The following is a 25,781-nucleotide window of genomic DNA, read 5'->3' on the forward strand; positions in this document are numbered from 1 at the left end:
ACCTTTGCTTAGCGGTACAGTCTTCAGACTCCCTTTAGGGCGAGGCCGAGTCACCCAGGTTCCTGGGCAGTGGGGCAGGTGGCAGCCTCCCTGGTGCCGCTTCGTGGACATCTGGCCTTCATTTTGGTCCTTTAACAGTGTCCAAGAAGTCTGGCAGGTGTGCTCCTTCTGTGTCAATGACCAGGTTACTCCTCCCGCCTGCAGTCTTCGTTAAACCGGGGAAATAGCTGTCGGGTAACTGGACTATCCTTACCTGAATAAGGACTTATTCAACTAAAATATTACGCTTGAGCATAAAATAATACTTTGTGTGAATTGATTATACCATAGGGTTACTTACGAGTAAGGTTACAGTGATTGAAATCAGTGGTATTTTTTATCTGAATTTAGAGTTGTTGCCTTTTCCTTCTTTTATTTCGCAGTTCTTCGTGCCATGAAAGACGACAGTGAAAAAGTTCCGAGCTTGTTAACTGATTATATACTGAAAGGTGAGTTTTATAATGGCTCATGTGCCACGGTTGGGAGGGTCTGGCTAGTCAGTAGATGCATTGTCTTGCTAATGGATTAAAAATAACTTTCCAATGCACAACCTTTATTAATTTCATTTGCACAGGGTGAAGATATATGGCTTAATTATGCTACCAACATTATAAATTATGTTTATATGGAAGTTAACTTGAGGCCCTGAGCTGGGAATCATTTCCATGACTGAGTTACAAACCTGGAGGCAGGGAGTGGAGGAAATGTTATGGACATGGTGCCAGAATTGCAAGTTTCAGTGTCACCACTGGGCGGGGTTGAGAGCGGTGGTCTCTGCCATCTTGAGGACGATAGGAAGAGGATAGAGAGTGAGGCTGTGGGAAGGAGGCAGCAGAGCCAGGAAAAGGAAGACTGGACTTCCATGAACCCAGGATGGTGACAAATGAGCCTTAATCTTAGGAGCAAGACCAGGATCAGACAGGATAGGGCCAGTGAGGAGGCAGACGGCTCAGAGGTTGGTGGGTTGCCTACTGTGCTCAGGGAGGGCAAGACGTGGATGATAAAGGGAGGGGGGCACTGAGGAATGTAGTTCCAGGCAAAACTAATAGCCTTCAGCGCAGTTATTTTTGAAAAGCAGCAGGGATTCAGGTGGCAGCTTTTCAGAGGATCACACAGTGCATCCTGTGGGGTTGGATCCACTTTTAAGAGCAACCTCTTCTGGTAACTTCTCTTTTTTGGAAGGGTTCTCTATCAGTTGTTAGCTGGACATAAGGAAGGCTGGGATTTCGGAGATGTTTGATAACTTGGATGGGATGTTTCTTCTTCATGAAGTGGTGGTAGACACAGGAGCTTAATGGGAGTGATACTTAAGGATCACCCGTAGGAGACTCGATATGGATGGAGCTAGCCAGCTAGCAGCAGCTGACAGGGTAGAAAAGACACTGACTTTTTCATAAGCTGTGTTTTTCTGATAGGAGGCTTTTTCTTACTGTATTCTGAAATTTTTTTTTTAACATCTGACATCTTTGTTTGCTTTTTGTTGTGCTAGCATTGGTATGAAAGCTGGATTGTTCTGAGGTTTGTTCTTATAGATGTGAAACGAGAATGAGATGAACATAAAGAACATGTCAATTTTTAATTATCGTGTGTCCCCAGGGCCCTGCCATGAGGGACAGAGAGAATGAGCTTCTGAAGCATTCTGTTTTATCATGAATTCAGGGAAGAATTTTATGACGCAGAGAACAGAGTGCTCTGGGGGGAAAGGATTTTTAATATTTTCCTCTCAAACCTGGGCTGCCCCTGGGAACCTAAACTGCACGCCTCCGGGAAGCAGCACGCGTCCAGCCCCGCTCCCACGCTCGGGCCGCCGGCTCCCCCGCGAGCCCGGGTCTGCCTGTCCCGCACCTGCTCCTGCCGAGCTGCTTGTGTGCGTGTGCTGTGGTTTTGTTGTGGCTCTGCCTCATAAGGACTGGGTGGAAAATGAGCTCGGGTTCAGACCAGTGTAGTGACACTGCAGCCCAGGAACCTGAAGGGAGGGGAGTGCAATGCCCAGAGGGGTTCAAGTGCATGGGAAGGTGAGGATGTGGGGTGATTTCAACGCAGTTTTCCACCCATCCTGGAAATACACAGGCAGCTGATGAGTCCTCTCCCTCCGGGACCAGTAGTAGAACCTTTGCCTGGAAGGTGGTGTTGCTTTAAGGGAGAAAGAACTTGCCTTCCCTTTCCTTGGTGGGCTTTCTCTTCTCATTGTTTTAACACCAGTGACTGTGGCTTGGCTGTCTAAATATGCTACCTTAATTTTAGGGTGCCAAGGTGAGAAGTGAAAGAAGGTAGGAAGTGGCCTCATTTGCCCTGAGGAAGATGGTTCAAGACGCTGTCTGGGCTACTTGAGCTGCTCTCTCTCACCCGCCTCACTGCCCGCCTCCAACAGCCAAACCAAAGGCTGGTAGTTAGGGCCCCAGGGCTGATCCTGGATAGAACAAAACGTGGGCAGAGACCTGCACCTTTGAGTCTGCCAGGCAGTCTCTTTGCTCTGTTACAGGCCTCATGGTACAGGGCTAACAGGGCAAATGCTGTGGGCTTCTGTCTCTAAGTGGCGGTACCCTAAGGGACATGGCCTTCTGGTGTCTCACATCTGGGCAGTTCTAACAAGTGTCTTAAGAGAATGAGTCATTGGTGGGTGTATAGCCTTTTAAAACCTTTTGTTTCTAACTGGTCCTATAGATCCTTGCATTAATACTTAGTTATGGTGTCTTTATATAGATATAAGATATATAAAATGAATATACATCTTGCGTATGCATATACAAAAGATACATTTCCATTTGTTTCCTTTTTCTCCCTCCAGTTCTGTGCCCCACATAGGGCAGCGTCACTTCAGGAGCAGTTCTGTCTTCCGTGGACTACAAGCTAGATTTCCCACAGCATTCCTCTGAACGCTGGCTACGTCGCCTTCCTGCTATCGGGAACTCAGCACACTTGAACTTGGGTTTGTGATTCAGTATTAATAGATCATGCCTTCACTAATTCTTTTATTACAGACCAAGAGGACTATTTTGAAATCGAGGGATTTTTTTTGTTAAATACTAACACTTTTGGACTCTTCTCCAACTCTGTAGAGTAAGGAGGTGTGGTATTAATTATGCATGTGCAGTTATATTTTTCATGAACTGACAGTATGCCTACTTCAGTTCTTACGGCTTTCTGGATCTCAACTGCATTGAAGAACTGGACTAAACATAGCTATTCCCCAGTGATGGCAGAAACCAACACTGATTTTTATGAGCATTGTCACTATAAATATCACCTACCAGTATTGTCCAGAGAGACCGACACTTAAGCTTAGGCTGTTCCCAGAGGTGGTGAAACCAGAATACGTGTCGTCTGGGCTGGACAGTTGTGAGTGTGGAGACTGGCGGCCGCTCGTTCTGCCACCGATCGTGTTTTAACCTGAGGTTGCCATGTAATTTCAGAATCTTGTGTCGTTTAACTTAAAACGTTTGTTCTGTCTCATGTATCTGTGGAGAAGTGCCCTTTCAAAGGAGTTTATATCCTTAAGGTGCTTAGCAACTGTACGCGGCAGCGCTGCCCACTCCCCGTGACCGTGTTGCCCTTTCCGCACGCCCACGCTTTCCTGACGTGCTGATTCTAGAAGCAGCCGCTCACGGGTCCATCACTTGTCGTGAAACAGGCCTGCTGTTTCTGGTCAAGTCCATGTCCTTTAATAAACGTTGACATGTGATGTGTGCTTGAGAGCTTTATTTTTATTTTCAGAGTTTTTGGTATAGTCTTTAACGATTTTTCTTCCCTCACAGTGCTAGATTTCCCCCCTTACCCTCCCACGCACTGTCCGCCACTACTGAGTGCGAGCTGTCGAAACCCCGAGTGGCCTCCTGACGGTAAGGAGCGGGGAGGGGGACCTGTCCTGAGCCTGTGGCACACTGGCTGCAGCTGTGGCAGCGCCCCCTGGAGGACACGGTGCAGCAAGTCTGTGGCTGCTGAGACCCGGGCAGGCCGTCACGCCGACAGCCTGACTGACCACCGAAGGACAGTTTCCCTCCTGCTCCCAGATGTGGAGTTTTTCTGAAAGTTACACTGTGTGATTTAAGATTAAAAGTGTTTATTTGCTGCAAGAACCAAACTGCAAACCCTCCCCTTACGGCCCCGGCTTTCTGAAGAAAACAAAACAAACAGTACGAGAGTGCACTCCCAGTGCCTGCCATAGATCTGTTTTATTTTCCAGGAAATCGTGTTTGTTTTTCTTGTACAAGAGCACAACAGGAACCAAAGTAAAAGAGTAATAGATACAGCACTCAGAATAAATCATATCTTTAAAATAATAAAAAAATTTACACCTTGTTCTATATCCTGTTAGTATTTTCATAATATGGCCATGATTGAAAACAAAAAGCAAGCATTTACAATTTTTTTGATAAAGACTTTTTATGCCAGGAATGGATTAATTGTCAACAAAATTTTATAATAATCAGGCTGATGTAAGTCTATTTTGGTAACAACATACCATTAACAAATTTATTTTGGAAATAGATAAAAATATTGCCCCTTGATAATAAATCTTTTTTTCTTTGATGCAAACAGCTAGAACACCTTTTTTCTTTTTCTTTTTTTGATATTCTAAGACAAAGAAAATGGTTAATCTTCAGATTAATAAATTAGGTCATTATAATAATAAATTAATTTTTTTTAAAGTTCAGCAACCTCTGTCCAAGTATTTACAACAATACTTGAAAGTTCCTTTACAAAACAGAACACATTTTCTTTTCACATTAAGCATACTGGGTATCTGTGTCTTTCACAACAAGCATTTTTAAAAGAAAAAAAAATCAATGCACAAATGGGTAATTAGTATAAAAGTGCTAAGAGCTGTTTGAAAAGTTAACACTATAGTATACAGTCAGTCATATTTGAGGCAAACTACAACAAACTTCCAGCTTATTATGGACAATATTCCAGTAGTTGTTTCAAACAGTTGTTTGAAGAAAAAAGAAAATGAAACCCAGGAGCTGATTAGTGATGCGCCCAGACTGCCACCAGTGCTGCTGGCAGGCGGAGGGAACTGAAAACCGACCGAAAGCAAATCCGAACGAGGAAGAAGATTTAATCAAGGAACACCTCCTCCGCAGCAGGGGTGGTGCTGCCTGCCCACGCGTGTGCGTACACTCTCTCACACACACACTCACACATGTGTTTCTTCCCAGTTCAACTGCAGGTAGAATGAGATTTTGTGTTCAAAATTTGTAAGTGATCAAAAGCATTGATATGGAATGCCTGTTTGTCTTTGTTCTGGTTAAAATCTCATAAAAATACATTCAACAGGAAAACATAAATTGTATGTGTATAAATATATATGTTTATATATATTATATACACACGCACACAAATACTTCTGTTTTTTTTTGAAGCATAAGATAGTTACATAAATATTCCTATAATTGCTAAAGTTTAAAGAGGCATATTTTTTTTGAGCTTCAACAAAGGTGCTTGAATAATATACAATTAAAATGAAGTAGTTTCTATTTTGTAGAATCAGTATATAATAAGGAAAAAAAATCCCCAAAGTCTTTTTTTAAAAAAAGTTTCTTCTTAAGCTAGAGCTTCAACGAAAACTATGAACAACCAACGACCCAACAGAACAAAGCAACCACGAACAAGGAAGCACAGCCCCTGGGAACACGCGGTGTCCTCCGCCTTCCCCGCCCGCCTGCCACGCTGCCGTCGGAAAAGCTCCAGTGCTCGCTCACATCGAGAAATGACTGTAGGTCCTGTGTGTCTGCTGACTCTGCTAGGAACTGGCTGATTGGCGTGGAAGAAAACGAAAGCAGCAAAAAGTCTAGCTGTATATATCCTTAATAACCCGCCTGAGAGAAATGCCGCCCTCACACTTCTCTCGCTTCCTTACTGCCTACCGCAGTTGTGACTCTAGGAAAGAAACTGTGGCTTTAGACCTGGGATGGCTATCGAAAGGTTCTGGTGCGCTCGTCTGGTCGTTCTAGGTGGTCGTGGCAGCTGGGTCCCAGGGCCTTTTCTGTTTCCTGCTTGCCCAGGCCTGAGCTGTGTGCTGCAACCAGTGCAGTCTTCAGAGCAACAGGAAAAGCTACCCTCCGGGCCAACGCACCTCGCCTGCGTTGCTGGGGGTCGCCCCCCACCCCCAGCCAAGCTGACCAATCTGTCTTCCCGACACCACCCTCCCACCCACTCCCCCAACCAAACTCACCTGTCCCCACCCCCGAATATCTCTACAGTTATAGCACAAGCAAATATACCTTAGCAACTTTAAAAACTTTGGTTCTAAGAAAACACTTGGTCAGTTATCTTGAGGAAAGGCGGGAATGCTTGTTCTGCACGGTGCTGGAGACAGAGCCCCTCCCAGTCAGTTCTCCGCGCTGCACATCACGTCACAGTCCGATACCGTCCACTAAGCAAGTGCACAAGTCCTAGTTTACTTCTAAGAGCAGATTTATTCGCTCTGTCTTCTAAACCTCATCCAACTTGCCTGCCTTCACACCGTCTGGTAGAAATTGTCTGCCTGTAGATGGCTCTGTTTTTGCATGCTGTAGAAGCCACTGAATCTTGCATCTGGTTCAGCAATTCTTAGCATTCTCTGGGTACTGTCTCCCTGGACACGAGCTCCTTTCTTGCAGTCCACAGATACCAGCTGATTATTTAAGGAAGAAGGCTATGTAGTGAGAGGAGGAAAAACCATAAAGAATTAGCTGCTTTATGTACCACACATTAATGCAAATTTAGTATCTAATGCAAGTGGAATAGTAGCTTCACAGGACACTGTTGGGCAGACTCGATGTGGCCCTTACATCTGTTCTAGTACCAATGACAGTTTTATGAGGGATGCTGTCAACCTGGGTTTAAAGGTGAAATGTCAGTAAATTATGTCAAATGGAGCAGATGAGGGAATTGGGGGGAAAACACAATTGGCAAGGTAAATGACATAACCATTTTCAAATCCTTAAAGTGCAAACTAGTACTTAGGACGGCTGAAGAGTGAGAGGAAGTTACCAGACAGGCAGATTTTGAGAGAAACAGGCACTTCTGAATCACTCAGGCTGTGTGACAGTCTGTGTCCAGTTCCTCCACGTACTTTATCAGGGGGTCTGTTTCCTCTGCTTTGCAGTGGGGACTGTGTCCTGCTCAGTCCTTGCCCCGGGTCTGACCCAGCTTGTGCCCCACACACAGGCTGCACCCAGTGCTGGTTTGTCAGAAAGCCAGAGGCAGGACAAACCATCTGCTGGGATTTTACCGGGAAGGGTTATCTAGATGGTAAATTGGATAAAATAATTACTCAGGCTGTTTTCCAACCTTAAGGGTATATGATTTTTTTACTAGGAAAAAACTAAGTGCAAAAGGTAGAATCAGGGTTGGAAAGCATCACGATTTATTTCCTTTAATGAAAAGTGAATTTCCTTGCCTTTTAAAATAGGCAGACTTGGCAACACACACACACTCTTTCTCCCTCCCTGTGAAGTCTGCCTTCCTGCCTTGTCTAGTGCTGCTCTGCGCAGTCTCTTCATCTTTTGCTCCCTCCCCTCTCTCTGCTTCCCTTGGACACGTGTCCAGGTCCTTTGGACTTCTGTATGTCCTCACAGTCAGCTAGCTCTTCTGGCCTCTCAGCATATCGTCAACCTCCCTTTATGGTTTCTCTCCCAATTCTAGGTTGATAGGTCATGAGAAACACCAGGTGGCTAGCTTTTAATGTCCTACATAACTAATGACTTAGGAATCAATCCAGAGGTACTTCTTTGAAAACCAGAGTAAATTTAGGAAACTGGGTCTGTGAAGTGTCAGGTTTTGTTAACCAGTGGATGATGGGTAACTCATCCAATGACCGAGCCAGCCCCGGCCCAGTACTAGAGATCAGATTGCTTCAGCCTAGTGTGCACCTGAGGCTATAAAGAGCAAAGTAAAAATTTCACTGGCTAGTAAAAAAGATATCAGACAATTTAAGCAAGTGATAAGCATGTAAGCTTTGCTAGTTTGATCATTCAAGACAAGAGACAACCTTTTTCAGGATGCTACCTTAGTTGGTGTTCGGTACCAGCAAAGCAGGGGTATCCACTGTTTCTTCTGATTGATGAAGAGGAATGCTATTATAACAGAGAGGCCCAGGATGATGGGCACCACCACCGAGGCGATGCTGTCAAGCGAAGAGTCTTCAACTGGGTGTCGCCTGTTATCTCCGTAATCTACCTGGAGGTGACCCATTTCTAGGGGGAAAAAGATTACAGATATTTTAATATCTACATCCGAATTTTTAAGGACTTATTTTAATTACATTGCAAAGCGGAATCAGCAACGTGGTTTCATTGCATCACAGTACGGTAAGCTAGAATAGGGTTAAATCGATCTAGTGTTGATCTGAAGAGCTCTTGGGCGAGGGCAGACTCAGGGATGGAGTTAATCGAGGAACCGTTAGCACGAGGAGGTCAACAACGGGGCAGGAGGATGCTGCTTGTAGTTAAGAAAGTAAGAAAATTTTTATGGGGTACTAAAAATATTTTTATGAATATTAACTTATTGGCTTCTAACATTTTAAAGCAAAAATATTAGCTCTGTTTATTTGCAAATAGATTAAAGTATATTCTTCATCTTACTAGGGTAATAGCTAAGACTAATTACTAGTAATAGTAAAAATCAAGCTAGAATCAAGAGCTTGGTCTTTTGGTTGATATTATGATTTACTGAGCTCTGAACAAAAAAATTACTTTTCATAAACTTGTTGCAAACTCACTAGGCCTGTTAGATCATTTTCCTCTCTTAGTTATCAATATACTGCACACAGGACAGCACTGGATTTTGCTTATATGATGTATGTCTTTCTGTCCTTCCGTCGTCATTTTTGCAATGACTGGCAGACAGGTAACGAGTTAAATACACACCAATCAGGAACACACCCTGGAAGCTTCCTTACTTTTATTTCATTTCAAATAAACCACTGTAGTCACACTGTCTGACTGTACTGGAGACAGGTTAGTGAAAGACACAGGACACATACGATCAAAAGGAGTTGCTCCTAAATGGTTCTGGAAACTCAGCTCATGAAGTAGCACCGCTGTGTGATATTCAGTGTCTACAGCTTAAAAATCAGGTTTTTATGAGCATGCTTCTGTGTATATGTGGGGGGATAGGTGTAGATGGTAATACTTTACAGAATGGGAGAAAAAAACAGGAACATATTTATCAGCATCAAGAAAAATGCCAAAGGTAAAAATAACATTGATGAATTCAGGCTTTAAATGCACAATGAATAAAAGAAAGACTTTTTGCCTTACCACGTTCCAAATGACAATGGAAATGGTTTTCGGAACATATGTCATAAAAGAAGATTTTTAAAAAGTAAATGAAGGAAAATCTTGGTGCAAGGAAAAGGAAACTGCAACTAAGGTCTGTTTACAAAATGCAGTCCTTAAAGTTCTGTCTGGATGCTAAAAGCAGGCCATGAAATTCAGCTCTGAGCCTTCCTAGCAGCCAAAGCAAAACGTGGAAATAAAGTGTCACCAGTAAGATACACAATGTCTTTAAGATTAAAATCAGTCCGTTGCTTAGGAGAAGCATGAACTTCCCTGCTATTGGCACATGAGAAAATTTCTCCTCAGGGTCCAGAGATACACTACTGTGTAACACACACACACCCTCAACACATTTCAATAAATGAGGCTATTCTTGTGGCCAAAGCCCAGCATGGAGGGCGGTGCGCACAGATGAATCACGAGTACCTACTGACCGGATGAAGGTAAACACAGTGCTAACGCGCCGTGCAGTCAGAGCGATTATACATGGAGCCAAGATGCTTTGTCCAGGGATCTGGCTCCCAAGTTATCTGGCGTGATCTGAGCATAGCACTTCGGATAGCTAGCGTAACAGACCATTAATCTCTCAAGCAATGAACAGTGTTGCTCCTTTCAAAAACATTATAAAAGCTACAGCAATGGTTTTGAAAGTATCCTCGGAGTAGGCAGGAGCCAGTACTGGGTCATGGCTAGGAGCAAGATTACACTATTTTGATCAAGAGGTCGGCTTTCATAGGGAAGGCAATACTGACAGAAACTCTGCTTCGCTTTACTACCTAACCGTTGAGAGGCTGAATAACATCTCTACTATCCACAGCTGAAAGGGCAGAGCAAGAAAAATAGAAAGCACGGAATAAACCTGGTGAGTGAAGAAACCAACATATAATCCAACTCTCGTGGAGTGGAAACTACCCAGAATTAGGGGATAATCTAAGGCATATGCTTACAACAGAATGCAAAGGGACAGTGAATACTTTGTTGTTACTCTGCTTACCAGGTGTATTCATGTATATAGGTATTGGTGATGGCTTAGAAATTCCGCCTAGGACAAGGAACATATTTTGTTCCATCATCACTAAGTCTCCGAACATTCGGGGCCGGAAGTCCAGTGGCCTGCAGACTGACTTTATCATTCGGGTTGTTAAATCACAGCCAATCCCATCTTCTCTAGAGTAGTTATTGAACTTCAGCATGCCATTTAAAAAGTTATCTAAAGACGTTTTGAAAATAAAAAAATAAAAGACCCTACATAGGACTAGACTGATCTCAACTGACTGGCACTCACCTCTGGGGAGATGGACGATGTCATTTTCACTGGATGTGGGCCACACGGGAACCGCCACATCAGCCTCTCCGCGGCGGTTCATTTTGTCGATGGGCACGTTGGTTGGTTCTGGGACATACATTTCTGAAAGATGGGGGCATTGTCCGTAAGAGATGATGGAGCGGGTACTTGCTGTTACCTTTTGTTTCCACAATCCAAACGGATGGTGCGTTCAGCCCAGTACGGTGTGTCCCAGGACACGAAAGACCCAGTTTCTGCATTTCCATCACTGCTGCTAGAGAGTCACTGGCTTTGCTGGGGTGGGCAAAGCGTTCTTTTTAAAAGCAATTTTTTTTTATTGTTCAATTAAAGTTGTCCCCATATTTCCTCCATTACTCTCCCCTTACAACTGTTTAAAAGGAGAGGAAAACAGTTTTCTTCTCTACCAGAATCAGGAACTCTGGTCTCTATAATTTTGTGCAAGTACCGGATTGGCTGAGATGGAAGGATTTCTTTTACTTTCTATCAGCTAAATAAATACTACTGGAACCACTGTTGCTCTTGTCGAATCCTTCACCTGTCACAGGAAGTGAGCGAGTCGAAGCATCTCCCACCCTGCATGCATTGCTCAGCCATTCCCTGTCAGTCTCTTTCTGTAACTGGGAACCAGCTGCAGAGCTCAGAAGCTGCTGCCTGATTTAAGTCTTAAATGTCCGCTGTGTTACCACCGGAACTGTGCAGACTGGAAACTGATCTTCAGTGAGTATATTTTCAGTCCCTTTGATCAACAACAAACTACAACGTGAAACAACACCCGAGAAGCCGGTGGGCGGGAAAGAGGGGGGTCGCCCTGGGCTCAGCCCGGGGCTCTCTGTGCTTCTCTGTCTACACTCACCCCTTGGGTGATGCCACCCAGTCTCAAGGTTTACACCACCTGTGGCTGACAGCTTTCAAACTTACAGATAGATTTCCAGTCTCTCTCCTCAACTTCACATTAAATGTTCACTGTTTCTTACTTGCACTTAGATGTCTAATGGGGATTTCAAAGTAAAAATGCCCCAAACTGAACTGATTTTACCCTAGAGATATGACTCCATGGTTTATTAGTCCAAAACATGGTCACATGGTCGTCCTTGGCTCCTCTCTTTCCAGGTCCCAACATCCAATTCAAATCCTATCGAGTCTACCCTTACAATACAGTGAGAATCGGGTGCCCCCTCCCTGAACTACTCCCTGGTCCGGCCACCGTTCTCGCGCCTGAATTACTGGAGAGCCTCTGACATGCTCTCTCTGCTTCCACCCCTGCCCCCTGCACCCCACAGTCTATGCTCAGCCCAGCACCAAGAAATCCCGGGGAAAAGTCACATCACATCACTCCTCTGCTCAAAACCCTGGAGGCAAAGTTTATATCTCAATAAACTACGATCAACTGTGAGACGGTGTTTTGACCTCTGGCTGCCTCCCTGCTCTCGTCTTGTTACCCTCCCTGCTCACGGGGCCAGTCCCCACAGGCCTCCTTACTGCCCTCTCTACCTAGAGCGTTCTATTTGTTCCTCACAATGTCTGTGATTCTGGTTTTTAATGAATGTCATCTTGGCAGTGAGACACTCCTGGACTACCGTATATAAAACAAAACAATCTCCACCTCTCTGGGCCCAGACTCTGTCTTGCTGTGTTTCCTCCGCAGCCCGGACCGTCACCCTGTGTGCTCTCTAGTTACCGCTGACGTGTTTGCTGCCGCCCTCCCCCGTGAAAACGCAAGCTCTGTGAGGACTTCGACGCACCACAGCCTCCCCAGTGCCTGGAACAGAGCTCGTGCATTGCTGGCATGAGTGGACCTCTGCTGAATAAGCAAGGTCAAGTTTCACCATTTATGTCGTAAAGAGCACGTTACAAGGAAAACTATCACAAAACTTGTGGAACAGGTGACATGTGCTAGATATAACAACTCCAGTAAGAAATACATCTTTTCCCCTCATTCTTCTCATTGAAAACACGTCAGGACTCCGTTTTTTCCCAGGTGCACACTGAGTGATAAAACTTCACAGAAGTGATCCTCTGACTCTCAACCTATCCTTCAACAAGGCCAATGAGGCTCAAACACGAGAAGTACCCAACTGAAGGCTCTGAAAAGGGGTCGGGCTTCTGACCTGGCAGAATACCCTGCCCTCCTTAGGGTACAAAGGAACATTTTTAGAAGTGCTCAATTAGGGCTGGTCTGCACAGCACCTAGACGAAAGGCAGATGTATGCGGAACTCAGTGGAACTCTGAGTTTAACGACTCCCCGTTTCACAATTGCACAGTATCGATGCACTCAGCTGGCCTGACTCCTGGCTCACTGCATTGCATGGCGCGAGATTCTCTAATGTAATGTTGCTGCAAAACACAAGAATGGAGGTGGACACGCAGAGGCTCCTGGCTCGCTCAGGTCCTCAGTGGGCCCTTGAGTGAGCTCTCTCCTCGGCCTGTGTGGTCCGCGCTGCCTGTGAAGCCTCTGTGCTCAGGGCTCTATGTGGAACACTGCCGGGAGGCTGTCTGCTGGGCGCAGGCCCTGCATTGCTCTGGGACTAGGAGCAGAGGAAAAAAGAGCTGTTTTTATGTGGGAGACACAGACATGGACACTGGAAGAAAGCCTGGGGGAGGGGGGTCTGGGCAGCTGTGGGGCTTCAGGTTGGAAACTAGGAGGTGAACTACTGAGCTTGCACAAAGGGCGGGAAGGTGTGGGGGAAGCTGTAGGCATGTAGGGTGGGGGTGGGGAGTCCAGGACAGCCAGCTGGCGCACGCTCAGCGGTTACGTGCTACATGGAAGAGACACAAAGTTCAGCAGAGCGCTTGGCAGAAGGCCGCAGGGAATGGGTACCACTGGAGCTGAACTGAAAAAAGACTGAGCCACACCACAGTCTTTAGATGTAGCTTGTCCATGTTTGTTCTGATATGTATTCACCCTATATTTCCTTCCATGTCTGACCTTGAACCATTTTCACTAGGCTGGTTCAACACTGCACTAACCCTGTGCTGCTCGGATAGGGCAGGTGTTGTTAATGCACCCATTATACCCACGAGACATGACTGCCACTGATGTTTAGAGAACACAAAATCAGGCCCTCACCTTGCCGGTCGGTGTCCTCAACCCTGGCCCCACCCCCCCACGTCTTCGTACAGGGAGACTCCAGCGGGGCTGACACACGGCTGGGCTGCATGAATGCCCGGATGGGTGCTGCTCTAGGCTCATCTTCAGTTTACGGCTCAACAAGCGGCAGGACAATGGCTCAGATACCTGGACATATTGGGCAGCAACTCCCTTCCACGTTGATGGGCTCCGAGCAGGGCAGAGGCGGGCAGCTGACGGTCGAGCAGAGGGTCTGACCCTGCAGGCAGTAGCAGTGCGTGCAGCTGTCGATGTCCCAGCGCTCCTCGTCCGCGTAGGCCTTGTCCCCGAAGCGGCACACCACCTTCTTTGCGATGGTGTCTTCTGGGGGGAAGAACGGCAGACGACGGTTGACGTGACTGAGCACAACACCACTTCATCGCACTTGAGACATAAAGGGGAACCGCTCTGTGCCACCACCAGGTGCTTTAGGGCTTCCAGAGTCTGGGGAAACTTTCGCTTCCCCAGGCCCCCTACCGCCTTTCTCCTCTGCCCAGGAGGAGCCTCGGAACTTTCATCCTGTGGCCTGGAGCTGGCCAAGGGCCCGGGAGGCTGCCACAGGGCAGTAACTGTCACCACCAGCTGGGAAGGATACCCACTGGGCAAGTGCCATCGGACTATCATTGCAGAGTACACGAATCAGTCACTGAATGGCTACTGAATAAACTGCATGAAAAAAACTAAAACTGAAATTCAAGGAGGTAAGAGACACATTCAGAGGTTTTGTTCTATCTGGAAAGAGATTTTTTTAAAAAGTCTATTATAAATATGTTTAAGGAAACAATTCAAGAATTTTCTACTTTCAGTTAATCTTTTTTTGTAAGTGATTCAGGGGAGTTTTAAGGAATGACAATGGCATGTCCCAGCAGGGGACCCCGCCTGTCCTAGAGGGAGAGTCAGCGTTGACATAACCGTTGCCTTCCTTTTCCAGTGATGCTGGGCGGACTGCTTTCTCATCAACAAAGATATATTTATTGTTTAAAAACAACATGTCATCTCAATCCATTTTGCAGCAATATATGGTTTCTGAGAACAATATATTTTTAATGAGAATTTACAGCTTAAAATGTTCTGCTCCCCTTCTCCCCTCCACTTTCCCTGGTCACACTCCTTTTCTCCCTCCTTCCAGTCCCTTCTCTGTGACTCAGCACCTGCCCCTGGCTTACCTGATCTCACTGACTAACCAGCAATCACATTTCCTTTAGAGTTCAAGAACAAAGGCTCACAGAGAGGCCCAAGTGACCAGCAAAGCAGAAATGGGGCAAGTCAGTGGAGAAACAGGGTTGCAGCACTTTGTCACTGGACAGGCCAATGATTGGATGACTCCTCCTAATCTGGGGACATTTTCCCGCTCAAATTCTGAAGGCACTTCCACGCGGCACTGGTCACTAGAACATGGAAAACTATACAGGCATCTGGAAGAAACGTTCTTTAAGGAGTAGTGTCCAGGGGTCAGGGCTCTCCCCAGGAGGCCTCTGGGAAGCTGTGCAGGGAAGAGTATTCATCACCCAGACACAAAGCGTGGAACTCAGGGTGCATGAGGTGGGTGCGGCAAGACACGGGCAAGCGTGTGGCACCCAGAGACATGTCCTCTCGGCAGCCCCAACGCTGCAGCGAAGCGTGCCAAGGCGGCTGGAAGCCCCTCTGTGAATTCTAAGCACAAAGCTCCTGCCTTGAACTGTTCTAGAGGAGGCTCCCAGACAGACACGCTCCCAGATCTGTCTTTGATGTCAACATTCTTTTCTTACCAACTGCTCAGGGCAGGCACCTTACCGAGTGGCACTGACAGCGCCCTGTCACCGCAACATTTTGTGTTCCCTCAGACGTCTGTTTCTCAACATTTCCCCCGTGATTTCTCTCATTATTGCTGCCTCAGGTTCAATCACAGATAAGTTCTAGTTATAAACAGAAATCCTTCTCAATAGCTATGGAACAACATATTTTACTGTATTTGTAAATGTTCTGCCAGAAGTTCTCTGATGCACTGATTGTTAAGCTTGAAAACTCAATTGGAGGCTTTCAAACCAACTCAGGAGACAAGTGTTTGCTACTACGGAGTCCTCAGAGGGGGCAACTTCATTCAGGTTCCCAAACATTCACACCACGTGGCTGAGTAAAAACCAATGAATGAACCTAACTCAAGCAATATTCTGACCTCCGGCCAACATTTCATTGAGGATGCTAGATTCACCATCAAATCTAGAGTCTATCATGCAGAGAATTCTCTATGGAAGAAAGCATTTCTTCCTAAAGCAATACTACTGGTTTTGTGCAAAGCTCGGCAAGGCCACAAGACCCATGAGCCCCACGACCAACCGGTGCTCTCATAGCTGACCTTCTTAAAGACGGGAGGTCAGAGGGGGCAGGAGGAGGCAGGCAGGAGCGACACCAGGTGGTTCTGAAAGAAGGATGCAGGGGTTCTATCCTGAAGAAAAGAATGTGTCCCCACCAAGCATCCTGGTGCTAATGCTGGGCTCCTGAGCGCCCCCCCGCGGGGTTCAGCCTCACTGACACTCGATGAAGTAGGGCCATCCCCCTGCTCTTGGGGAACCTCAAGTTACAGAGTGGAAGTCACTAGAAATAAAGAAGCCAGTACGCAGAGGGACCTGCACAGACCCCCAGCTCCATCCGACCACGTGGCCCAGGAACTCTGCCTTGAACTCTGCATAAGGGCTCCCTTTCTTCCTTCCCTCCTCACACGGTCTCAGGTGTGCCTGGGCAGCACTGGGGGAGTGGACAACTTTTCATCTACACAACATTTTCAGGGCGAGGCCAAGCCAGATCCAACGGGCTGCCCAGGGGTGGGCCACGGAGTGGTGGACACGCCACGTCAGGGCCGCAGGCCTGGGGACGGGGATCAGTCCACCGTGAGACAGCAACGGAAAAACGCTCCCCCTGTCGCTGGCAGGGTGGCTTTCTCTGTTACCGCCAGAGCTGATCGGTCTGGATCACAGTGTCGCTACTTTTCCTGGTGGAAGGGCTTGTTTCTGCAAACACACTCCCAGACAAAGCCAAGAGGAAGCTGTCAGCAGGTTGCCACTCCACTCCACTGACATTTCATGTAAAATAAATGGAGGATTCTTCCTTTTATAAAAACCCTGACTCATCTTTCCCAAGCCCAGATTTGATTAGACTGTAACTAATTAGATTTTAGTTAGTAAGGCTTTATAGAACTCTTTCTGCTTTTGACTAAATTTCACCTGAAAGGCAAAGATCTAAACAGAGGCCTGGAAGCACGGGGTGGATGTCGGGGGACAGATGGACCTCGGTGTGCCCTGGTCCTCACGAACATGCTCGTTTCTTCCCCGGACATGCCACTGCCTTCCGGGGCACATCTGGGTTCATCCGAGAAAGCTGTCAGGAAGTTTCAGGCGCTCCTTGGTCTACAGAGAGACCTGGTGGCTACTCTGTGTAATTTGAGGTTCTACATAAGAAATTCATAACGCCGCTGCAGTCTTTGGGGGAAACAGTGTAGGGTGATTGAAAGCACCTCTAAAAGTGCTGGAAGCACGCGGGCTGAAAAGGGGTATAGAAAGAGACACGTCAGAAATATCCAACTGAGAGTCTTCTATGATTAAGAGTAAACGGTTTATATCTGGCTCTCGAGTGAGTGGTGCTGTTTGACTTATATTTGCCACGCCAACTGGCTTGCTTACACTGGCAATGACATTTGTTTTATTCTTTAATACCTAATAATAACCAAAACTTCCACCTACTGAGTGCCTCCTATGTACTGGGCACTGTGCTAAGTAAGCATTTCACATGTGTCAAGTTCATCTGACCGCACGGCCCAACGGGACTGGGTCTTATTCCAACTCTACAGAAAGCCCAGGGACAGGGAGATTACATTACGCACCCGAGATGCTTGGCTAGGGAGTGGCAAGGCCAGGACAGGAACTCAAGTGGGCTGACCTGGGGGGGCGCGGGCAAGTTCATGGGCAGGAGTCCGGGCCACACAACACACACTGTTATGGCTCCGACTCTGGAAAGTGGGCACTTAGGGTTCCTCCCACTTGTGTTTGCTGGGCCTTAAGGTCTTTGTCTTCAAAGGTGAATTCCCCTCCCACTGACACATCACGAACCTGGCCTATCAAGGAGCAGAGATACGGAAGTGGTTACTGAGACTCAAGGTTCTTCCCAGGCCCGTATCTAGACCCCTCTCTGTCTGTAAGAGGGGACTGTTTCAAGGAAAACAGAAGGTAGGGCACTAATATATAATAAAGCTTATTTAAAAAAGCAAACACCGTTTTTCACTTGTTTGCAGTTACGTATTTAGACAAATGTGGCCCTCCTCTGAGCAGTCACTGTTGAGGGCTGTGAACATTCCAACGACACCGTCCACACTTCACACAGCTCTGGGGTTTTCCTTTCCCCGTGGCATTCAGGGACACGTTGTAAAACATGCCAGGAAGACGGTTACCATTTTATGGCCACCCCTTGGTTTAGGTCGGCTTTGGAATTCGGTTTCCTCAGCTCTGGCCTTAATCTTATCCATCGGATTTGGCTGGAAATGAACTTTGGCTTCTTTCTTTACAAAGTTCCTGCTAAGGAATGGGGACTTGCTTTCGCAATCAAGTCAGTCCACAGGGTGTCTGAAGCCTGGGACGTGTATGCCTGGGGGCTCCTTCCGCAGAGCCACTCAACGCGCAGGTTCAGACACATGGCCCCTTCTGCATTCACAGAGAAGCAACGCTGCCTTTGCATCATCTAGGGCTACAACACAAACACGCAATGTCTTACAGTGGTGGAGTTTGGAGAATTCACGTGGGTTTTTTTCTCCTCTCATCTCCCTCGGTTCCAGCTGGTACAAAAAGGGATGAAAAAGGCCGAGGGCTTGAAATGCTAACTCCTATCAGGCTGACCTCTCCCCAGCTGTTCACCCTTCTCTCCAGATAAGAAAAGAAGCCTTGACATGCTATTCAAGTTGGACTATGCTTTTACTCATGAACTACTTTGCTGATTACACTGTAACACCTGGGAAAACCCAGACTCTAGGTTTTCCTCCTCTATGAAGATACAGTTCGGGCTTCTGGGAATCACTGATGGGGCAGCTGCAGCCCTGCTTGGAATCTGACCATGATGAGGGATCGACATCAGCCCTTGGAAGGAAAGCATCTCCAGATTCTCCCCTCCTCTCTCCTCCGAGGAGGAACGCAAAAACCCCACTCCCTGTGAACCTATGTTCTAGTCGGACTTGCCCTGTCTGCCAGGAGACATCCTGCTTGCACAAACACTCCAGGTGCTAAATCTGGCAGTGGTGGTCATGGAGTCAGCATCCTGGCGGAGGGGTAACTAACTTCCTGGGAGGAAGTCAGGCCGCTTTAGCAACTGCAATAGTTCTCTCAAATCTCCAGGGTACTATTCCAAGTCCTGAAAAGTAACTGACTCTGGGATCCCAGCGGCCAAGAAACTAAATGCAGCTCCTACCCTCAGAGCAAGTCCCACTGCAAAATAATCCAGGGCAGGGGTGGTGTGGGCAGCCGGGCCCTCCTGCAGGTGGCCATGGAGCGCAGTACTCCGAACATGCAGCGCAGGGGTGCAGCCTCTGCCCTCGGGGAGACGCTTCTAGACCAGGTCAGAAGAGATGAGCCAAATGTTTTGAAAAGATGTGCAAATTGCTGGCCCTGCTAACAACACGATATGTCCATTTGGTTTCTTAAGTTTGAGGCTCGAGGGATGAAAAGAAATCATTGAGGCAGGCAGAGAAAGGTGCGAAGTGCACTATGGGTAACACACAATTTAGGAAAGGGCATAGAAAGAGCAGCCAGGTCCCCCCAATGACCCAGCTGGCTGAGGTCGGTAGGGGGTTACTTGTAAGAATTTGGGCTTGTAAGTGGACCAGTCCATCACAGTGCTCTCTCTCTCACCCCCCGGAAGGCATTTCCGTTTCCTTATATTTTACTTTCGTAATTGACAAGACACTGACATCCCTGGCCTGTGACACCATCTTCATTTCTGTACCTCAAGTTGAGGCTAAATACAACGTGTGTGCCTCCTGCTTGTGAAACCATTTACTTTGTTTACATAAAGAGGAGACGGACAGAAACCATGACGAAGAAGAAATACAATAAATAACGTGCAGGTCGCTGAGAGGCGCGTGGGGGCCGGCAGGCACAGGGGAGGGTAGCCGGCCCTGGACACACTGGCTCCCTGGAGCTCCGCGGACTGGGAGAGAACGTGAGACTGTAACTCAGCTGTTGTCGTGCTGAAGTGAGGCCGGCAGTTTGGACAACTTTAACGAGACAGAGAGATCTAACACATAGTAATGCTATCAGCAAATGATTTATGGATTTTGGCTAAAAATGCAAAAAATGTTCATTGATTTAACTCAAAACTCGAGTACTTTAATAACCTTTAGCTTCTAATAAATGAAACATCTACTCATCATTCATTTTTATAAAGAGAAAGAACCGGGACAAGGTTACTGGGAAGGCCAACTCCGATCTCTGTACGACGCCATGACCGCCGTTGGAGATGACCTGACCACAGCTTTGCCTGGAAGACCATGATCGCTTTCTTTCATTCCACCTGTTTCTTGAGATGGGAGTCTGGGTCTATTTACAGCAGAAATCCTGTCAAACTGCTGAACACAGTGATTTCTGCCCGATTCCTATCACAGGCAAAGACAATGATCTATCTCTCAAGGACCCGAATCCTTATATGAAGCAGCAGTTACGGGGTAATTAAGCACTTTATGGACAAAAGTTCAAGGAAACATTCTATTTTCAACTTTAAATGAGGTCTCATTTCTCACAAGGCCTACAACCCAAGATGTGCCCGTAGGTTCATGGAGATGAAACACAGAAATCATTTTGAAAATACGTCACACTGTCTAAAAGGCAGGCAGGGACACTCACAATGGAAGACAGAGGTGGCCCGTAAAAGCAGGAAAACATAACATTTCCTCTAGGACTTACAGGAGGCTCTCTGGGTAAGAGTCGAGTACAGAATCTTGTCCAGAAAACCTTGGGGGGAAAGCACCTGGACACCCCTGAGTGTCCAGTGTCCGAACCTACGGGTGACATTTCATCATGTCGCAGCCACGTGCTGTTGGAATACTCCGCCAGCCCCTCCGGAGGGTGTGGGGGTGGACTTCCCTCCCATCTGATTACATTTCCTCAGCAGACACGGAATCCTCCTAGAGGGGGCATTCCCTGACTTTGAGGGGTTCCAATCAGGGCTGGCCTCCTGCGCAGGAATAAGGGAAAGGCACCTGCTGGTGGGTTCCCTGGAAACAATGTCAGTCTCCCTTCTGTGCAACAGAACTCTTTCAAATAAGACAAGTTCACCAGAGCAACTTGAGCTTCTGCTTACACAGCTGGGGGCCTGAAAAGGACCCTGAGAGCTGCTTGTGGAATGAGCAAGACGAGATGCTTCCTAGGGCGGAGGTGGAGACCTCGACAAACTGAAATCAAACACTGTTTATTTTTGCGGCGACAGCTTTAGACCCGTTCCAAAGTTAGTACAGTGCATGACAACCAGAATGTTTTCAGCCTTACACCCTCCAAACAATCCACAGTGAAGCCTTCTCCTCCCACCCCTCCCGTTTAAGTCACCCCAGCACTGACTGTGACCACCGGGGCTGTGGCGTAGGGGCCACAGGAACTGAGGGCGCTGAGGGACACACAGGAAGCCACCCTAGTCTCTGCCCTACAAGTCTGCCCTGCTGAGAAGCACCCTGCTCCGTTCCCAGGAATCACAGTGGGTCATGTCAATGAGCTCAAGGACTTGCCAACAAAAAAATAAAAGAGCTCCCTTCTCTCTCCCGAGGCGGCATCCAGAGGCATGAAAGGCCAGTGGATCTCTGAGGTCTGTGGGCAAGGGGCAGCCTCACACAGCTGCCCCGCAACCCCTTCGGAAGCGCGCTGCTCCTGCCTGGACTGCAGGAAGGGGCTGAAGCGGGCACGGAGGGCCCCTTTACGCTGAGAGGGTACAGGACGACGAGGCCCACCACCGCAGCGTCATTCAAACCAATCTTGTCCTTTAAAAGCCCGTCATCGGGCTGCCCTCTCCAAAGCCTTCCTCTTGCAGGAAGACAGACAGGTGCTCTATTTAAAGTGAAAGACCAGAATCAATGTGAGGTATGTTACATGTATCCGCCTTGTTCGGGGTGAGAAGAGATATGGCGCCAATTCACACTCACGCCGTGTTGACTGTTCACTAAGTACGCTCACCCATGTAGTCCACCCACGTCCACGGCACTTCAGTGACACCCAAGACGACACTCTCCTTCCCGTCTCACAGACGAGGCGACTGAGCCATGACGATGTCGTGTCGCCGGGACACGTGGCGAGAACACGCCTGAGGTGGGGCCACAGCCCTCTGGCTCCAAAGTAAGTTTTCTTTCCGACACAAAGAAGTTGACAATTTTAAGAAACACAAAGAAGTTTATAATCTTAAGAAAACACCTTGGAGAACCAGCTGTGAGAAACCTTCCAATGAAGATGCCGTAACACTGTGGCCCAAAAATGCACAATGTGTTAATTCCATGGGTTGTGTATCTTTGATTAGAGCTGGGACATGAAATACAGGGATGGGCAAAAGTAGGCTTGCAGTGAGAGTACAAATACACACGACAATAATTAACAAGTGATAACTCAAGGAGACACTGTGTTTAGCATGCTCACGATGGTAAGCCTACTTCTGCCCACCCCTGTGTTTACTATGTTCGCCTCCTGGGCTGAGTCAAACGCACGACCATCAGCAGGCGTTCCGAAGGGACACCATCTGCATTTATCTCTAGGAAAAGACACCTAAACAGACGAACATGTCCAAGCAAAAATGAACAGAATGCCGCACTGGACTGACTTGCCATAAGGTGCAGGCATCGCCTCTATTAAGGAGAAATATTATTAATCATTTGCTGGCTGAAGATCAGTGTGGTATTATAAGCAATTAGACAAAGCTGTTCACTTTCTAAATTAGTCGTCACTCCTATTATGTCTGTGTTACACATCCTACTAAATTGGCACACATAATGTGAGGCCTTCGCACATCAGAGAGAAGCAACACCACTGCACGTCCGTGACTTGATCACTGAGCTGAAAGGAACACAACACCTCGTAATTACACTGCTTTTAGAGGGATTACCGCCTTGCAATTTTCTTATGGGAAGAGAAAAGAATACTTCGCAAGGTAAAAGCAAGCATGCTTTTGTTAAGGGGTTTTATCACAAGGAAAGAAGAAGTCAGATGAAAGGCAGGTCTGAGGTGTTCAGAGATCCGTGTGTGGCTGCTCAGGGAGCAGCTTTGTCCAGGGAGGAGATCCGCAGCCATGGGGAGGCCAGCGCTGCGGGTGGGGGTGAAGCACACGGGATCCCGGGGACAATGGTCTGGACTAAGGCGGAGCTGGGTTCAATGTGAGAAAGCCTAGGACGGGAGATGGCGCAAGCACCGGTCTTCGCTGCCCCCTGGAGAGACAGCGGGGTGCTTTAAGACACGCAAAACGCGGGCCTTCCCATCTTCTTCCTTCGCTAGGTGATCTTTGGAGGCTGCTACAGGCTTTGCCACTGAGGCACATGACTGCCTGCAGGTGTTACTAGTACTGTGAGGCTTGGCACCTTCCTTACGGGGGACCACGTGGGTGGGAAATTGCTAGGAGGGTGAGCCTGGAGAGAGGGAGGGAGCAAACTGGAGAGTCAGAAAATCCTACCTCACAGTCATGAACTGAACTTGACTTTGCAAGCTTGGACACAGTGGGGAGAAAGGGTGGAGGCTAATCGAGCAAGGCTACCTGCAAAGTAAGTATAAAGAATGCAGAAGGGGATTCATGACTATTTCAGTGACAAAACAACGTGTGAAAGCATTAAGGTGAATGACTGAGGAGCAGCCGCACACAGCATGCTCCACAATTGGTAAGTGTCCCCAATATGTTCCCCTGAAGATAAACCACAGGTTTATGGGATACAATTACACCTGTGTCAGTTAGTAGTGGGGGTGGGGGGTACCCGTGGGGGAAGATGTAACAGAAACAAAATTTCCAGTACACCATTAAGAGCTTATATGAGCCACAGTTGCAATTTAACTTAAATTTAAAAGTGCTTGTAATTTAACTTAAAATCAAAATCACAAATTTGGACCAAATTGGTATTTCCCTCTGTATACTAAAGAAGAGTATATCATCTCAATGATGCAGAAATTGGGATAGGTAATATAAAAGTAAAAAAAAAATTTTAAAGCAAGGGCATAGAATACTATGACTTGCAGCTGTCTTTTCATGAGTTTGAATGTGTTAAATAGGTTTTGTGAGAAAGAGAAATGATTTGCCATTATCATTTGGAAACAAATTTACTATTTGAGCGATGTACTAATTATAAATGTATCAATTAAGTAGCAAAACATAACAGAAACTTTTATCTAAACAAAATAATCTGAGAACTCTCACCACAGGAGACGTTCACTGCTCCATCCCTGGCCTCCTGAGTGTGGTCCAAGCCCCCTGGTGGACCCAGGGACCGTCTCTCTTGGGACTAACATTCTGACATTTCAGTATGGGGGTGATACTGGCTCTACAGCCTCCTCCCTCCAGCCCCCAGCCTGAACTAGTGGCCTTTTATGTTAAATAAATAAAAAGGTATACCTTTTTCATAAAGTAAATAGGTATGCCTTTTATTTCAATCTTATTTATTCAGACCAGAGGCAGGCTACTTTTCATAGAAATTTTGGTCAGCTCTTTGACAGGATCAGCAGCAGCACGAAGCTAGATGTGTTCCTTGACATATTTTTGGCTTCCCTCAGGAGTTACAAAGCTGATGAGTGTTACAGTGGAACCCGACGCCCCAGCATGAAAAGGTAGAGTCAGCTCATGGCCCTGCTTGCCTGGTCTACAGCTGTTGTCCCGTCAAAGATTCCTAGTAGATCCCACTGTACTCTCAAAAGCATCATGGTTTGAAGAAGAAATTACATAAATGGTCAACCTATTAAAGAGAATCTAGCTTCCGAACATGAATTTAAATACTCTTAGACCACTACCTAAGCTTTGTAAAATTCCTGAGAGCAGAAATTATGTTTTTAAAACATCCTTCCACTTTTTGTCTACCAACATGCAAAATAAGACTCAGAGGAGGTGGCCCTCTGTGCAGAGGCCAGAGGTCACAGTCAAGGAGCAGAGCTGTTCTGATAAGCTCGAGTCATGGCCAATGTGCACCTGAGCACCAGTCAAAGGCTCATCTATGGGAGTTGCTACAAAGCTCTGCGCCTAAATCATCTCTCCTTCTCCTCAGATATCTCCTCAAATACACGCCACGACTTGCATCAAGACAGCATGCAAAATTCCCCAACAAAAGATGCACACTACCTGCAATTAATACAGCATGCCTGATTTTTCACCTGCTATTCTGGTAGAGGCTCACTACTGGATTGAGATACGTCATTGTCTTTCACTTGACTTTATGAGCTTTACTTGACACAGAAGCGATAAAGGAGAGCGAGAGCCTTGGGAGCAGGGACTGTGCCTTTATTAGAGCTGCCAGCTGTTTGAGCCTCGCCTTCTGGACTCCAGAACAGCATCTGGCTTTTGTTCACAGGACCGGTTTCCATATGGATGCCAGGGGCTCATATACATGTGTCCTCTGCTCACAAGATATACCCCCCAGGGTCACAGGAAGGAGAGGGCTCTGTCAGTTACTCAGGCCTCACTTTGTGTCCCTAGGCCCTGAAGATGGACAACGGTGTGGATGAAATGAAATCAATTAATCGCCTGCAGACAGAGGCACTACCTCGGAGATGAGGTTCGTATATTGTGGTTAGTTGATGGCAAGGCAGCGGCGAGTAACAGGCACTCGGTGTGCTGCAACGGGACCCAGGGCTTCTGTGTGGAACAAAGGACCGCTGTAAATGTCAGGGTGACAGCTCTGGCCTTGGGGACCCTGAGATGGCAGAGCAGCCCCACAGAACGTGACAGGGTTGTAACATCATGATGTTCTCAGGACATTTTATTCTTACTGTGTTTTAGCTTGGGAACACATCTTCCACATCTGTCCCCTGTCTGACACGTCAACCAGAAAACCAGATTTCAAAAATGTCAGCAGATCTAGGTATGTGGCTGTCACTGCAGATGTAGTGGCCC

At 47.0% G+C, this 25,781-nt stretch overlaps 2 protein-coding genes across 3 annotated transcripts in view; one reads left to right on the plus strand and one right to left on the minus strand.

The window, feature by feature from the left end:
• FEZ2 (fasciculation and elongation protein zeta 2) overlaps positions 1-3,730 on the plus strand; it is a 38,826-nt gene extending 35,096 nt beyond the window's left edge. For both annotated transcript variants that reach the window (XM_045826978.1, XM_045826979.1), the window contains 2 exons: positions 423-488; positions 2,828-3,730. In XM_045826978.1, coding sequence (XP_045682934.1) covers positions 423-488; positions 2,828-2,844 — 83 coding nt within the window. In that variant the 3' untranslated portion in view covers positions 2,845-3,730. The remainder of the gene's footprint in view (positions 1-422; positions 489-2,827) is intronic.
• Positions 3,731-4,186: 456 nt separating this feature from the next.
• The window catches only part of CRIM1 (cysteine rich transmembrane BMP regulator 1), a 180,504-nt gene continuing 158,909 nt past the window's right edge, over positions 4,187-25,781 (minus strand). The window contains exons 14-17 of the mRNA XM_045826977.1: positions 13,845-14,039; positions 10,588-10,710; positions 8,032-8,219; positions 4,187-6,676 (exon numbers count right to left, since the gene is read on the minus strand). Of these exons, the coding sequence (XP_045682933.1) occupies positions 6,500-6,676; positions 8,032-8,219; positions 10,588-10,710; positions 13,845-14,039 (683 nt within the window). The 3' untranslated portion in view covers positions 4,187-6,499. The remainder of the gene's footprint in view (positions 6,677-8,031; positions 8,220-10,587; positions 10,711-13,844; positions 14,040-25,781) is intronic.

The sequence above is a fragment of the Phyllostomus hastatus genome, unplaced genomic scaffold (genome assembly GCF_019186645.2).
Source record: "Phyllostomus hastatus isolate PE091 unplaced genomic scaffold, TTU_PhHast_1.1 phas_scaffold_78, whole genome shotgun sequence".
NCBI lineage: Eukaryota > Metazoa > Chordata > Mammalia > Chiroptera > Phyllostomidae > Phyllostomus > Phyllostomus hastatus.